This window comes from Prionailurus viverrinus, chromosome A2 (genome assembly GCF_022837055.1).
Source record: "Prionailurus viverrinus isolate Anna chromosome A2, UM_Priviv_1.0, whole genome shotgun sequence".
Taxonomy (NCBI): Eukaryota; Metazoa; Chordata; class Mammalia; order Carnivora; family Felidae; genus Prionailurus; species Prionailurus viverrinus.
In genome coordinates, this window is record NC_062562.1 from 169,708,510 (window position 1) to 169,725,194 (window position 16,685).

The window sequence follows — 16,685 nt, forward strand, 5'->3', positions numbered from 1 at the left end:
TTATAAAAGTTATGTTTACACCACAGTGTAGTTTCTTAAATGTACAACTGCATTATGTCCAAGGAAATAATGCACATACCTCAGTTAAAACATACTTTACTGTTAAAAAATGTTAATCATCATCTGAGCTTTCAGTGAGTCCTAATCACTGATCACAGATCACCATAACAAATACAATAATAATGAAAAGGCTTGAAATATTGTCAGAATTAGCAAAATGTGACACAGAGGGACGACGTAAGCAAACGGTGCTGGAAAAATGGCCCCCAGAGACTTACTCGACACAGGTTTGCCACCGCCTTCAACTTGTGAAAGCACAGTATCCGCCACGTGCAGCAAAACGAGGTGCGCCCGGACCTTAAGTATGCACGGTGTTTGTCACTAACACCTCAATGGGAAAAGACCGCGTGAGACAGTACTGGTAACTGACCCGGCTCCCAGTACGGCTCAACAGTGTCCACTCTTCTAGCACTCCTCCCTCACTGACTACTGGCCCGGTGTCCAATTAGTGAGAAATCGGCTAAAATGGAAGCTACTTCCTCTTCTAGAATTTAATGATTTGGTGGGGAAGACTGGCTTTTAACCATAAACCTTAGTGAGGAGAGCAAAGACAGCCCCTCTATAAAAAAGGGGCGTGAAAGCTGATCCCGCAGGAAATCGTATCTGACGGTGACATCAGTACCAGTCTCACCAGCGGCCGGATGGCAGGGCCCAGAGTTGGCGGGAGGTGCACGAGGAGCTAGGTAGGCCCTCAGGCTCTTTCAAAGGGCCTCAAGTATGTTCCTACACAGCAGACGTCTGCGGAAACACAGCACGACTTCAGGGTAAGGAGGCGTTCACCTGTCCGTATGGCGTCAGGGGTGAGTGAATGTAGCCCAAGGGGCAGGACAGCGATCTGGTTTCCTGGTGGTACACAGAGTAAGACTACAGTGGTACAACGTTGCAGAGTGAGTGTTCCGGAAAGAACAGCGACGCCAGCCCTGGGGCTGTGGGCTGAGCCCACAGACAGGACCCCGAGCAGAGTTGAGCGGACTTGATTTGACACATCATTTAAGTGATCGCATTCTCAGAAAGGGGTCATCTTGAGCACACCGCCACGGCCCCCGTACACCATGCCGGCCCCCAGCGCAGCCCCCAGCGCGACTTGGGCACTTGGCCACAGACATGTTCCCTCTCGGTTTGCAAACACCCTCTATGCCCAGTTCCGTCCCCTGCTGCTGGCTCGGGGTCACAAAACTACCGCGGGGCTGCTTGACAGCCCACGTTGTGGCAAAGCCTCAAACTCATCGGGGGAACGGATGCTCGTTAAAGCTCACTTCAGGCGGGCAGTGCCGCTCAGACACACTGAAGGTAGGCGAAGAGAGCCAGGCTTTCCGCCTCCACAACGGCAGAAGAAGAAATGACTCCAAGTGCCTGGCGCAGAACTGAAATAGGGCCGTTAAGAAGTAGAGGAAAGGAAACCTGCACAATTCTCGCAAGGTAGCAAATGGACGCTGTTTCGTGTGCACTTCTGGAAAAGGGGCTGAAATGTGCAGGGAACCATGCAGGGGCCCTTACCTTGCTCTCGTCCTCAGGGTCATTATAGCCACATGCGTCTATGAAATCTGGAAACATCTCTGACCACCCATCACTTGTGCAGTTTTTGCTTATGTTTCCTAGAAGGTAAAGTTCAGGTGTCAGGTCTGTGGGTCCACGACAGCGGCCTTAGCAGCGACAGCGTAGGCAGTGCTTGGAGGTATGTGCATTCACCTGCCCGGGCTTCCCACCCATGAAACCTGGGTTGTGCAGGGCCTCGGTGGCTCAAGGGAGAGCTTCTGTGTCGCGAAGCACAGTGGTGGTGCCCGTAGCTATGCCGGTGATGGCTGCAATGTCTGGTGTTATCATCACGGAGCACAGTGGACAACTTGTGTTCTGCCCAGTGACGGACCATTCCAGAGCCCGCTATCCCAGTCCACCCTCACTCCGCTGCCCCGGGCACAGTGACCAGGGAGCACGGGCAGGCACCACTGACCACTGATGTTGGAGGAAGAGACTGTGGGTGTAAGATTTAAATCACATAAGGTAAAGGCAGTTTTGATCTTACAGTACCATTTTTTTGCTCCTAATTAATGTAAACGTGTATGTTAAACTCAGGGATGCAATGTTCCCTCAGGCTACTGAAATGAAAGTGTCCTCAGCAGGTGACCGCAGTCATTGAGTGGTGATGAGTGAAATCAGGGCTGGGCACTGGTGGCCTGTGATGGGGGCAGGCGGGGCTGGGGCTCACTGGGTGGGCTTTGGGAGGCTGGAGCCCGGGAGGCCCTTCCTGCCTTGGTGATCCCTACCAGCAGCTGACCCCCCAGAGGGTCCTCTGTGACTCACAGCCCCAGCAAATCTTTCCACTCACACGAGCCAAGACTGTAAGGCAGACTTGGTGGGCATGACTGCTCCCGTTTCACCTGAGAAATGAGATTCTGAGGGTTCCGTCACCCGCCCGAGGTTCTGTAACGACTGAGCCGCAGAGATAGGTTTTCGAACTCAAAAACTCCTTACTTTGTCAACCCCAGGGCAGCCTACGTGTTCACCCGCTTTGATCTATTAATCAGACAAAATCGAAAGCAAAGCGCGTTCACATGGAGGTGATAATATGTGTAAGCGATTCCTGGCATGCCGTGTGGAGGCAGGTGGGAGGGCCCAGACCCTGACCTGCTGGCAAGTGGGGAGGGGGTCTCAGCAAAGCCCCCGGCAGCATCACCTGGGCTCATGCTGCCCGGTCGCTCTCCAACACCACCGTTCCGTGCATTTTTCTGACTCCAGGCCCCCAACCCTCCTCCTGCTCCAGCTCCAGAGGGTGTCCCAGGGGAGTCTGGGGGCAGCTGGAGGGCAGGGACCATAGTAGGGAGTGGAGGCAAGACAGAGTCCTGAGAGATGACGCCCCACTGACCTATTTTATAGATAGGGAGACAGGCCCACAGGAGACAAAGATCTGCCCAGAGTCAGGAATCAGAACAGCAGTGGGAGTGGCTGTGGCTGCATGTGGCTCGCTGAGCTCCTGCTGTATGCCAGGCTTGGTGCCCAGGCCCCCATTTAACCCTGAGACTACATGGGGGCCCTTTAGTGGTCCTACGTCACAGGTGGGGGACCTGAGCCGACAGGTGAGGGGCCCTGTTCCAATCCCAGGCAGTGGTCTCCTCGTCTGCACAGCACACCTGCTGTCTGGCCCTCATTGCCCAGCTCTTGGGACCTGTGCCTGAGCTCTGCGGATGCGGCCAGGAGTGGGCACTGAGCCAGTCATTCCTCATTAATACACAGCAAACACTAAAGAAGACACTGAAATGTCAAGATCCCACACAGGTTCTCCATTTTGCCTGGAAGACACCTGGAGGCAGAGGCAGAAGGCATGCTTCCAGGAAATGCTTGAGGCAGCAATGTGTAGAGAAGGGCCTGGGAGGTGGGAGGGGGCCTGGAGGGGGGTGAGCGAGGGGCCGGGAGGTGGGAGGGAGACCTGGGAGGTGAGAGAGGGGCCAGGAGGTGGGAGGGGGCCTGGGGGGGTAAGCGAGGGGCCAGGAGGTGGGAGGGGGCCTGGGGGGGTGAGTGAGGGGCTGGGAGGTGGGAGGGGGCCTGGGGGGGTAAGCGAGGGGCCGGGAGGTGGGAGGAGGCCTGGGGGGGTGAGTGAGGGGCTGGGAGGTGAGAGAGAGACCAGGGAGGTGAGAGAGGGGTCCGGAGGTGGGAGGGAGCCTAGGGAGGTGAGCGAGGGGCTGGGAGGTGGGAGGAGGCCTGGGGGGGTGAGTGAGGGGCTGGGAGGTAGGAGGAGGCCTGGGGGGGTGAGCGAGGGGCCGGGAGGTGGGAGGGGGCCTGGGGGGGGGTGAGTGAGGGGCTGGGAGGTGGGAGGGGGCCTGGGGGGGTGAGTGAGGGGCTGGGAGGTGGGAGGGGGCCTGGGGAGGTGAGTGAGGGGCTGGGAGGTGGGAGGGGGCCTGGGGAGAAGAGAGAAAGTCCAGGGAGGTAAGAGAAAGTCCAGGGAGGTAAGAGTGGGAACATATAGGAAAAGAGGGGAAGCCACAGCTTTATGACTCAGGAGCTTGGACCTCCTTCTCCCTCCTCTGTGAGTGGACCTCTTCCCCACCCTGACTCTGTGGGGACCATCTGCTCGGTGGGAACCCCCACCACTTTGTGAGGACCTCCCAGTCTTTGTGAACTCTTCCTGCTGTAGCCCCAAGTTTAGCAGCCATGCCTGGCGCCCTCAGCAGAGCGGTAACAAGTGTCGCTCTCGCGTGCTCCCCAAAGCTGATTATAAGCTCACTGGGTGTAAGTCTGTGAGGGTCCTTGGTCGTCTGCAGAGGCAGGGAGGGTGAGTTTGCCTGCACGGGGAGCACTGTGCCTATTGGGGCGTGGGGGTCCCTGCCCTCCAGACGACCCAGTCTGATGTGAGAGCAGCTCCCAATTGTGAGCTCTGTGTTGCAGGCACTGCGTTAGGCTCCACAGCCCTCAGGGTAAGGTCTGACCACAACCCCAAGGCCTAGCTAGTTTCGGGACTCACTCTTGTCCCCCCGGGACAAGTCGGCAGAGCCAGAACTCAGAGCCAGGCTGCTTGGCTGCAGGGCCTGTGCTCTGGACCATTTTGTTGTCCATCTGTTTGGGCTTTCCCTCCGATGCAGTCACACCCACTGTCTCCCTGCCCTGGAGAAGCGCTAAGTGAGCAGGAACCACCATGCCCTAAGGGGTCAACTCTTCAGAACAAACCTTAGTCTACGAGCCTGCCTGCCTCCTTCACTTGATGGTTTGCCGCTGTCCCTTTTAAAGATTCATCCTCGGTGCTAAACTGAGTCCCCACAGCTTTCCTGTCACTCTGCTGGCCTGTGGGAGTGGATTTGCACCCCATATCCTAGCACAGCTCAGAGGGGCCTCCCACGGACCCTGGAGCTCATGCAGCATGAGGACAGCAGACAGCAAGCTGCTGGTTGCCATGACATCATCTAGAGAGCCCACCCAATTTCCCGCTACTGGAGGTAGGAGAGCTCAGAAGAGAAAACAATTTTCATGAAAGCACAGATCTGTCCCTTGAGCATCTGGGTCTATGGGCCGAAACAGTCACAAGTCACTCTATGATCTGGCTCTCCCCACAGGTCACTGTGGGAGCAACTATCACATTCTAAGTGCTTTCTGCTAACTGGGAAGTAACATACAGATTCAAGCCCTACTGGTTCTTAACTGTATTTCAAGACCACACTTTATCCCTGCCAAACTTCCTATTTGGGGCCTCCGCCCATTGCCATCCAATGCCTGTCGGCCCCAGCCCCAGCCCTACTCAGCCCCCAGCTCCGGATTATGTTCACGTTTCTCTAAGGCCCACACTCTGTCCAACACTCCTGGAGACTGCACTCCATGTGGACCACAATTTGTCGACAGTCTGTGTAAGTGCCTCATGATTCACATGTTTTGTGACCAGTTAAATAAGGGGATGCATATACTTTTCAGATCACCTAGCTGTTTTATACAGACTCAGGAGAATTCCCTAGTAGTAGAGATCTCCCCACAGCAGCAAGGCAGTGTCATGCTCCCTGTTTGGATAAAAAAAAGAGCATCAAGCATTTAACCCAAGGCAGACACGGAGTCTTCATTCTCCATAGCAGCACAATGACTCATAGCAGAGCCAGATTCTAGCCTGACCTGGGCTGGGTGCCCCAGGTGGCTCCCCTCTGGCAGAGGTTTAGGTGCTCACAACAGGTGGCCCATTCTAGCCTGACCTGGGCTGGGTGCCCCAGGTGGCTCCCCTCTGGCAGAGGTTAGGCGCTCACAACAGGTGGCCCAGAATCAGAGCTCTTGTGCTCTCCAGTGTGCAACCCCCGGCTGCCCCCTGGAGGCATTTAGAACCTACCATCTATTAGGGGAAGCCTAAGTCTATGCCAATTCATTTGAGATTTCTGGGAGAATATTTATAGTCCAAATCATTCAGTACAAATGTTATTGACTAGATAGGATATTTTTTAGAGTTTAGATTTTCTAAAATAATTTAGTTTTTCTGACTTGAAGATGACCAATGTTGCTTATGCAGGTATGACCCCAAGTCCCCTCAAACTCCTTCACTGACTAACTCAGGAAGAGTCTCACCTTGCAAGTCACAGGGATAAAAGGAAACCTTTCTTTTCCTCCATCCCAACCTGTGCCACAAATTTCTGCTTGAAGTGTTTCAACAATTCTACTTCTCAAGAGTTTTTACCCTGTAACGCTTGCTCAAGATGAAAATAAATTCTCTACAGTGCTTGAAAGTATCCTGCCTTTCTGATTTCCAGATGTATCTCCTCTTTTCTATTCTTCCGGATAGATTTCTTCATGTTATAAAAGTCTGGATCCTTTACAAGAGAAAACAAAAACCACAGCACAGCACAGCACAGCACAGCACAACCACCTTCCTGGGAACAAGCCAAGAGATGTTGTGGCAGCGTGCGGAGAGCAAAGGCGCAGGACCGGTGGCACCCCAGCCCTGCCAGCCCCTCCGGACCCTGGAGACAGAGAGACAGCGGGTCTTCTGACCACATGGAGCCGGTTCAGAAAGTGGGAGCTGGGAGCTGAGCTCGGTCCAATGAGCAAGATGTTTCCTGTGGACGAGAGACTGCTTCTGGGCTCGAGGAAAGCCTGGCCACTGTCCCTGAGCATCAGGGCGCCTCAAAGCATCTGGAGGACGCTCTCTGATGGCTCACGGACACCCACGAGTGGCAGGGAGGCACAGGACTGCACGGATGTTTTCCTCGGCGCCTGAAGCCAGTGGCTCCTCGTCTGCATTGCCGTCCGCCCCCTTTGGGGCGCTCCCGTATCAGGCTCACTCGTCCATGCTTGTCTCGGGCCTGCTCTCCCCTGCTGTTTCCCTTGAGGTGGCTGACCTGGCAAGAAGCTTCTCATCCTCCTGCTCCTCAAACCAGCTCAGTAGATGATGGCACAGCTGTTCCCTGACTCAATAAAGGAAGCCAAGGAGCCTGCTTCTTGCTGCCTTCCATGGAGAAGCCAGCCCATAGCCTCTGCGGGGGTTTAGACACAACGCTGACAGACGGTACCTGGTTTGCTGTAAAAATTGCTGAACACTGTAGGACAGGGTACTGTGACAGTCTCGCCTACGTCCGCAGGGCGCCAGCACGTAATGTTGTCCCAGACGCCAGTGCAGGCTAGGAGGAGAGAGACAGTGTAAGAAGGACTAACCAGTGCAACGGAAGCATACGCGAGGCTGCTTGGGGGATGCCTAGGTCAGCAGGAGCACATCTGTTCAAAGGCTTTGCAAGTAGATAGTCCCTTACTTAGGTAACTATCTTGCAAATTACCTTTTTGTGAAACAAGTTTGCACCAACAGAATTGCTGAGAATATAGTTAACATCTGTGTTCGTTTTAATCAGGTTTGGAGAAATAACCAGATGTGTGGTAGAAAGTATTTGAGTAATCCAATGTGCAATGTGCACTGATGAACTTTAATAGAATCGTTACTTCTCTCCTGCTGAGGTGCTTCCCCCAGTGGTATAATATGGGTACTCTTGAAGGCTTAGGGTCCCCTGGATGAAGGCGTACTTCTGCTTTTAGGGAATCTGACTTCAAGGATAATTTGCACATTTAAATATTTGATAAGATTTACTTGATTTAAAAAAATTTTTTTAACGTTTATTATTTTTGAGACAGAGGGAGACAGAGCATGAATGGGGGAGGGTCAGAGAGAGAGGGAGACACAGAATCTGAAACAGGCTCCAGGCTCTGAGCTGTCAGCACAGAGCCCGACACGGGGCTCGAACTCATGAACCTTGAGATCATGACCTGAGCCGAAGTTGGACGCTTCACTGACTGAGCCACCCAGGTGCCCCAAGATTTACTTGATTTTAATAGTCAAGATGACATCTATGTGATGAAATCTTAGGTTACCCTCATGCAGTTATCAAATAACCTAATTTGTATAATGTTATGGCTTAAGCCATTCTCCAGATCTCTTACAGGGTCTTAGCAACCACCACACCCTGTGCAAGGATACAAACGTGCCAATCATCCAAGGTGAAAGGCAATGACCTCTCAACGTCACACAAACCATGACAATCCACATTTGAACCCAAGGCTTTTTACTACAAGTCCCAGGTACTGATACTGTATTAACTTCAATATTGGAGGTGCTAGCCTAGGTAAAAACAAACAAACAACAGTTCTGACATGCCATCCAGTCCTGCACAGGAACTGTACAAAAACACCAATGAAGTATTTACATTCTTGGTTCAAACACAGGAGTGTTTTAGCTCAAGAATGCAGATGCCTCTGATAAGTTGGGTATAAATCAAGTTTTGCAGATAAAAATACTTTCTAGAAGTTTTTAAAATAAAAATGGGGCGCCTGGGTGGCTCAGTCGGTTGAGCATCCTACTTCAGCTCAGGTCATGATCTCACTCCTCTGTGAGTTTGAGGCCCGCGTCGGGCTCTGTGCTGACAGCATGGAGCCTGCTTGGGATTCTGTCTCTCCCTCTCTCTCTGCCCCTCCCCTGCTCATGATCTGTCTCTCTCTGTCTCAAAAATAAGTAAAGACATTAAAAAAATTTTTTTTAATTTTAAAAAATAAAATAAAAATGAAAATACATTCATTCTAAAAATTTAATTAGATACCAATGATTAAATGAGTAATACATTCATACTATATTAATGTCCTTACACATGTGAGGAAAATATTGTTCTTAAAGAAATATTCAGAATAAGTCATCAAGTACAAATGAGTCACTAGCTACTCCACGTTGTGCCTGGGCTGAACAGACCAGGGCAGGGAGTGGCCCTGCAGTGACACCACCCATGACACCTCCGGACGCCGGCACAGGAGAGCAGGAGCTTGCTGAGCCTTGGATGAGGCAGGTCAGGGCCGGGGTTCCCAACAGAGCTCCAACGAGGGGGAAGTGAAGGTGTCCAGGTCTCCAGGGAAACACAGCAGTGGCCGAGCCTCTCCACCGTCGGGAAAGCAGTGTGTTCTGACCATTGGTCAGACCACTGGCCGTTGGTCATTGTGAAGGTTCAACCGTCCTCACCACAGAAATGACAAATTTCTGCTTAAATAATGAAATCTTAATGGAGACATATTAAATCCACGGGTTCATTTCAGTCACTTTTCCCATTATAGTAAGATTTGAGTTAAGTACCTAGAGTCTGATGGGTCAATCCCTTGCCTTCGCTGGCAAGCCGTCCCTTTATTTGTGCATTTACTGGACCCACGTGTAGCGGGCAGTGCAGGGCTCAGAGGCTGTGGTGGCCTTCCCACCTACAGTGAGCGGGGAGAGCCGTCTGCCCGGCCCTGGGGCCGGGGCGCAGGAGGATGGCAGGCTGGTGATGAGGCATCCACACCTGTGGGGAGTCTGAGGGCCGGAGACCGCCAGTGACGCGTCCATGGCTTCTCTCTCCTGCTTCCCAATCTCACAGCAATGACACCCACAAGTGTGAAGGGGCTGCACCCAGAGATGTCGATAAACTTTGAAGATCAAAAGCATACATGTGCTAAGTAATGAGGCAGCACCCACAGCAGGGCGAGAAGCAAGAGGAAGGCGGTGTTTGCGCCTTGGAGGGGCCCCGGACGCAGGACGCCGGGCGCGGGGTGACTGAATTCGAGAGGATCACGTCAAGTGTGACTTCTGAGCATTGAGACTTCCATCCTTCCTTCCCCCATCAGTTGTTTGTGGAGGCTGACTTTTGCTACCTAACTGGAACAGGACCACGGGAGGCCCCAGACCAGCCAGGCCAACTGGGGCAGGAGGGTGGGGGGCCCAGGAGGAGAGGGCTCTAAGGAAGAAATGGCACTTTATGATAACCTCACGTTATCCAATAGTCTTGAGAGTATTTTGTTGTTCTGGTACAAAGTTTGATGCCTAATTACCAATAGATACATAGAAAATGAAGGAATAGAAAAGCCAGGCACTTATTGTTCCAGGAAAAGCATAAAGTTAGACAAGAAAGGAAATGTTGACTGTTACGTGGTCAGCTGTGATCATAATAATGCAAACCGACAATTGCGACGTGACCACTGGAGGACAGATTGGAGGAGGGACGGAAGTGTGACAGGCGGGGCCATTCCCAATAAAAGAACAGTATGAACGAAGACATTACATTTGGGAGCAGAGACTAGTCTGAACAATGATGAGCAGTGTGGATTGTCTAAGACACAGCGGCCAGGGGAGGCAGTCAGTCAGGCCTGCACGGGGAGCTTACTGTTGTCATGCACTCGTAGTGGCCCTTGGTATTTAAGATGATGACGAAAAAGTCGAGTCCCTCTGAAAGGAGGAAAAGCCTGTGCATATCAAATAGACTCTGAAAGGTTACCCGACAGAAGTTAGCAACCATTCCTGATGGTCAAAAACTCCAAATAAGAAAATAATATAGGACACTTTAATAGGACAAAGACCGCTTGTTTAAATTAGAAAGTACTATTAGAGATGGTTAAACACAGTGTGCAAGCAAAGTCAGGAACCTGGCTGGAAACTTGCTATCACCATTGTTATTTAACAAAAGCCAGCAGTTTTCGCTAAAACAATAATTAAAAGAAAATGAACCCAGAGGGTACATTGCTATAAAACTGAGAAGTCCCAGAGCTGCACTTTCCAGTATGGCAACCCCTTGCCACGTGTGACCATTTAAATTTAAATCTAAATTAGTCAAGACTAAATACAATAAAAATTCAGTTCCTCAGTCGCAGTAGCTGATTTCAAACTGGAGCTCAGCGGCCAGGCGCGGTTTGTGGCTGTGACATCACAGCTCAGGTGGAAAACACGGCTGTCTTCACAGAAGTTCTCTCGGAGCTCTAGTTAAAGGAAGCCACCAAACCCTAAAAGCCACTCTTCCAAACTATCAAGAAGCTTAAAGCGAAGAGAGAAAATGGAGCCCGTCATTGCTGTATCTGTACTCTAGTGCTGAAGGTAAGCCAGTCCGGACAGGTGAGACTGTCTCCCTGTGGTGGTCTATCAGCCAAGAGTGCCCACGCACATTATCTGAAATATTCTATGAAGAAATATGTGAGACTTTTTGGTAAAAAAATGTATTTTCCACTTATCACACAAATATTTTCTGTCTTTCAAAACCACCAAAGAGATGTGGAAGAAGCCCTCTCATTTAAGTGATGGTTAGTAGCTTGCTGAACTGAAAAGCTAGGGAAAAAAACACCTAAAACACAGGGGTGCCGGGTGACTCAGTCGATTAAGCCTCCGACTTTGGTTCAGGTCACGATCTTGAGGTTTGGGAGTTTGAGCCCCACTTCGGGCTCTGTGCTGACATCTCAGAGCCTGGAGCCTGCTTCGGATTCTGTGTCTCCCTCTCCCTCTGCCCCTTCCCTGCTAGCGCTCTGTCTCTCTCTGTCCCTCAAAGATAAATAAGCTTTAATAAAGAAAAAATAAAACGCAAAAGTGTATGTTTACTACTTACACTTGGAACATATAGCCAAAGCCTTTCCTTTGAGCATGGGCCTGCCTACTGGGCTTTGCAGAGTCTCTCCTGAGTACACATACCCTGAAGTCTGTCTAGGATTCCCACTTTGAAAGTCTGGGCATGGGCCGACAGACTCCTTCCAGACTAGATTTCCAAAGCTGACCCCAGCTGTCATTCTCACCTCCAACTCTACCACTGTTCCGGCACCTTGCTTTTCCTAGTCTTCCCAGAGCGCACACGCTAGTTTTCTCAGAGACAAGGGCTTCCGTGGCTCTCCATCAGCTTGCATGCTATTTCATGGAGCAGTAGGGTGAGTGACAGCTTTAGGGGGCACTTGTATGTTGCACAGTGTCCCAGAGGCTGCAGGGGGGTGACAGGTGGGCAGGGAGAGCCCTCGCCAGGAGCCTGGCCAAGTTGCCTGGGGCGAACCTGCCAATTTCAAGGGAAGAGCAAGTACAGGTGCCCAACGTAAACCGCACTCTAGACTCAGCAGCTTGGAAAAACTGACCCTCCACGTGTGCGGCCTGCAGACTTTTCTTAAACCTCATAGCATTGTCAATGGGGTACACACAGGACATTGGTGAACAGCGTTCAGGAAAGGCTGCTGTTAGAACACGTTCACGTGGATGTGCTGGAAACACGGGCACAGAGAACCGAACTCTAAGGAGGCACCTGTAGCTCAACCTTCTTGAGATCATCTCGTCAGAGGGCAGAGTCTACCACGTGGGGAGGAATCTGCCATGATTAAGAGGAGACTAACCCTTCTACCAAATTTTCTAAAATATTTCCAGGCAAGTCATAACTCTCACAGATGACGGTGCCTGTGTTGTTTGACTTCTGGATTTTTTTCTCATTATCTCAATGACATAAACACCAACGAATTTTTAGGGAAAGCACAACGTGAATCTCACTCCTGTCATGTCACACTTTCTGTAGGAAGGAGGCCTGTGAGGCTGTGCTTCGTCCACACAGCTGTGACCCACCCACTGCAGACAAGTCCCTTCGCACCTGCACATGTGCACAGAGGGATGCCTGTCAGTGCTCCTGCAGCAAACATCAGGATTTATGTTTCAGACGAGGCTGTGACCACGGCCACACACACGGATACTGCCCTCTCTGTGTGAGGTTCCTGGGGCACTGTGGGCGGTAGCCATGCCCCGACCCATCTACCTTTCGACCATGAGAGAATCCTGTCCCTCACAAATACCAACTCCCAGGGAGAGAAGCTTAGGAAACCCTGGTGGGCCCGGCTCTTAGAGATGGACTGTGAGGTTCCCACATTCACAGAGCGATGGAGGCCCATTTTCCAGCATGCACCAGGAAGCAGTGAGTAGTGACGGGGGTGGGATGGGGGGGGGGGTACTCACTGGCTGCAGCCCTGCCTGTGGAGGAGAGGCTGGGAGACCTGCATCGGGAGGCCTTGTTCTCTGAGTCTCCGGGCTCTAGACAGAGTGAGGGGTGGGCCGCAGGAACAGGTGAGTGGGGAGAGGAGAGAAAGAGAAAACTGTTTCTGGCTGGGCACTGGTTGGCAGTATGCCTCCCTCCACATTTAAGAGTAAACATTACCAATAACTTCCGGCATTCAAAAACTCAATGTAAGTTTAAAGTCACGAGCAGCAAAGCTTCTTCCGGAATCAGACATTGCAGGGAAGCTTGGGAGGCCTGCCCAGAGCTCCCTCAGTGGGCACAACGGCTGCTGACCAAGGAGCCTTTCTTCTTCCCTGTTAACTGGGCATTCGCCAGGTGGGAGCCCCGCGCCTCTCCAGGGGCAGTTTCTGCGGGTGGACTTCTCTGCCGTCCCCACTGCCTGAATCCTGAGCAAAGTCCCAGAAGAGGAATTTCAGTGGGTTGGCTGTGGAGGCATACTCTGCTAGGAACCATTTTACTGGCTTCCAGAAGCTGTATACGAAACGCTGTCAGCCGAGCCCATCTGCGTGAACACGTGAAAGAAACGGTTTTGATGCAGTGAGACAGAGACGGGTCCTCTGTCCTGGTCCCTGTCTCTGTCTCTGTCGGGTGGCTTGAGAGTTCATGTGCATGAGAAGATGGGGGTGGGGGGAGACACTGAAAAGTACTTAATAACAGAGGCAGCAGGGGCAAAGGGGAAAGGCTTCCGTCTGGGATCCTCAGCCCGCAGTGGAAACACACCTTCAAATCCAAGGGCTTTCATGACAGATGCTGAGTTTTCATTTACTTTTTAGTTTTTAAACCTCGCTCAAGAAAGACTAGAAAAACAGCACATCGGGTTCTGACCACGAGCACGTGCTTAACTTTTCTAAACCTCAGTTTGCCCCTCTGCAAAGTGGAAGTGATCCCCGACATCGCCCCGGGCAGAAAATTTAGAGGCTACGAGGCAAGAGGGTGTTCACCAGGCAGGGACAGCGCCTCACGCGCTCCTAAGGGTGCTGAAGTGCCCGCCCCTCCTCTGCACCTCCACAAACCCAGGAGTTGAGCCCGACAACCAGCCCCTCAGATGTGGCCACTAAGAGAAACAGACGGGGCCACAGTGTTAGTGGTGATGGTGGCAGAGCTGACCGAGAGAACACCTCCTGTGGGCGAGACACTGCCCTCAACACTCTGGACACGTGAACTCATTGTGTCACCAAAACCCCAAAAGGCCACTGGTGTATATGGCACAGAGGAAGAGGCAGGCACAAGAGCCTGAACCCCTGGCCCACACAACCTCTGTGTGTTAGGGACTTAAGCAGGGTGGGGTGTCGACAGCCAGGGGGCCCAGTCTTGGGGGCAGCAGCCCATGAGGCAGTCCCTGGAAGTGCCAGGCAGGCGGCTCTGCCCGGGGGTGTGGGGCCTCTGCAGGGCTTGCCCCGGGGGGCCGCTCCCCTGCAGCCCCTGTGGCCTGTATTTTGGTCTGGGGTGACTCAGGCCAGATTAATCACCGGACATCTCTGAATAGGAAAAAGCACTTTAAAAACAAATGTCACCTCTCACTCCATTTGTCATTGCCCTCATCGGTCCCTCAAAATAAGTACCAATGCTTTGCCAGGGACAAAAAGAAAGTAGGAAACGTGACTGTTCAGAGGGTCAGTGGGACAATCATTCTAAAAGATGCAAAATTTTGTTATCGGGAAGAGACTCACAGCTCATCTGGGAAACACTGCTGTGCGGTGGGGAGGTCCTACCTCAAGAGGCTGCGAGACTGTCTCAGGTCATGAGACCCACTGGGAACACACCCAAGCCCTCATCAAATCCCACTGCCCCAGCATCTGTCCACTGAGAACTTCTCAGTACTTAAGGTCACAGTAAAAGCACCTCACTGGAATATGTCTTTAAAATTCTACGTATTTTTCCAGGTGTGCATTCTACACCCACTGGAAGCATGTTTCCACGTCAGATGAGCCCACGAAAGAGGAGAAGGGAGACACTGTGCCCACGTTCCTCTCCTAACAGTCTAGCGTGCAGCATGCAGGGAAACTCACAATTCTCACGTTTGTTAAACCATGCACTCATATGCCTGTGCCAGACCTGATCTGAGAGGGTGCCGTCCCTTCGTGCCTGCCCAGTGGGAAATGCAGGCTGTGCCCCTCGAGTTTCTGATGACTGCGGGCTGAGGCACAGTCTGGTTTCCTGATCAGATATGGGCAGCCAGCGGCCTGTGGTGTGGCAGGGGCAGCGAGGGCTGGGCGGGCAAGGGGCAGATGTGCCCAGTGTGTCTGGAAGGCTGAGAGCCTCTCTTGGTGGAAACCTCCACCCCCTCCTTCCCTGTGCAGTCGGACAGGGCTTCTGTCTCTCAGCCACAGCCCCTGGTCCCTGCAGGCCGGCTCCTGGGCAGAGGACAAGGACGAATTCAGGGATGAGGCAGTGGCCTGTGCCCTCATGGGGACTCATCCCATAGGCCCTGAAAACGCCTCCAAAGCAGCTACTCCCTTTTGCTTTCAGTGGGCTCACTCATTGTTATTGACTGAAGACAGAGCCCCGCTTTGCACTCTGTTCCTGTAGGGCAAGGATGAACCAGACAAAAGCTGAGACAAGAGCCCCGCAGCACATGCGGCCTCACCATGCGGCCTGCCACCAGGAATGCCTGGGCCGTGTGAACTGTGTTCTCAGTCCCTCCCATCCGAATGAGAACTGGAGGAGTCCCGACAGGCATGGCTTGGCAGCCACCTAGGAGCTTTCCATAGATCCTCTGAGCTCTAAAATTCTTATGTAATGGTCTCTTCCTTTTGGTCATCAAAGTCATTGATCTGTTTCCCATTTCCAGCCCCCCTCCATGCCTATTATCAATTTAAAGAACTGAAAGTTCACTGGAATGACTCACCAATTTAGTTGGAAGAAACCTTTTGTACACAGTGCTTTGTCTGTGAACACAGCCATTTGTTCTGACCTGAATCCCCGGACAAGCCGACTGCTGCCCAGCCCCTGCCTGCTGGCCCCACAGAGCTGGCCCCAGGGCCGTGCTGCACCAGGCTCACTGAGGGGACACGAGCTTTTCCTTTCCTGCTAGGTGCTCACGAACAGGTGAACACACACACAAGTCTCCGAGAGCCCCAGAGCCAGGAAGACTCTGTGACCAGCATTCTCCCCTCACTCTAGACGCCACATACTGGTGGGCACCCAGGATTCAAAGGACCAGATGTAGCCCCAACGGGCAGCTCTGGACCCTCTAATTTCTCCCAGTGGCGGTCAGCACATCATCAAGTAACCCTCCCACCTCGGGGCCTCAGGTCACTGTAAGATTTGTCCCATGTCCTGCAGTCAAAACTGGGCTACTTGTAATTTCTGCTCTCAGACCTAATTCTGCTTCTGGAGTCTTCAATGGGCAGAAATGGCAACAACTTAACACTCTCCTCCCTACCCAGCTTTGCCTTTCTGCTCAGAGACCACCCCCATACACACAGAGACCACTTCCCGACACTCAAGGCAGGGCTTCCCAGGAGCCTGAGCTGAGCACACAGCACAGGAAGGACCCCAGGGTCTCTGTGGCCTGAGCTCAGGGTGCATGAGGTAGAGACACGGCAGTCCTCCCTCCAGCACTGCCAGAAGCAGAGAACACTTCGTGCTGGGCTCGTCTCAGCATTTACTGTAAACAAGGCTCCCCAGTGTGGCTGACAAAGTCCAAAGGAAGCTGCCTGGAGATGCCCAGCAGGTCCAGACTCCCAGCCCTGTGGACAGTGGACAGAATCACCGGTAAACCTGCCACTGGGTCTAGAGGCTCCAAAACACACTTCCCACTCCTAAATTTTCCCACCAGTCCTTCCCTCGGTTTCTGGTTTCCTTCTTGTATATATCTTTGCACGTTGCCAGTTCGGGGGCCAATTACAAATATCCTGTTACGCTAAA

The 16,685-nt window shown here is 52.3% G+C and overlaps 1 protein-coding gene across 4 annotated transcripts in view; it reads right to left on the bottom strand.

Moving 5' to 3' along the window:
• VIPR2 (vasoactive intestinal peptide receptor 2) overlaps nucleotides 1-16,685 on the bottom strand; it is a 69,797-nt gene that overhangs the window by 39,075 nt on the left and 14,037 nt on the right. For all 4 annotated transcript variants that reach the window (XM_047848879.1, XM_047848877.1, XM_047848876.1 and 1 more), the window contains 2 exons: nucleotides 7,029-7,136; nucleotides 1,558-1,655 (listed from right to left, as the gene is read on the bottom strand). In XM_047848879.1, coding sequence (XP_047704835.1) covers nucleotides 1,558-1,655; nucleotides 7,029-7,136 — 206 coding nt within the window. The remainder of the gene's footprint in view (nucleotides 1-1,557; nucleotides 1,656-7,028; nucleotides 7,137-16,685) is intronic.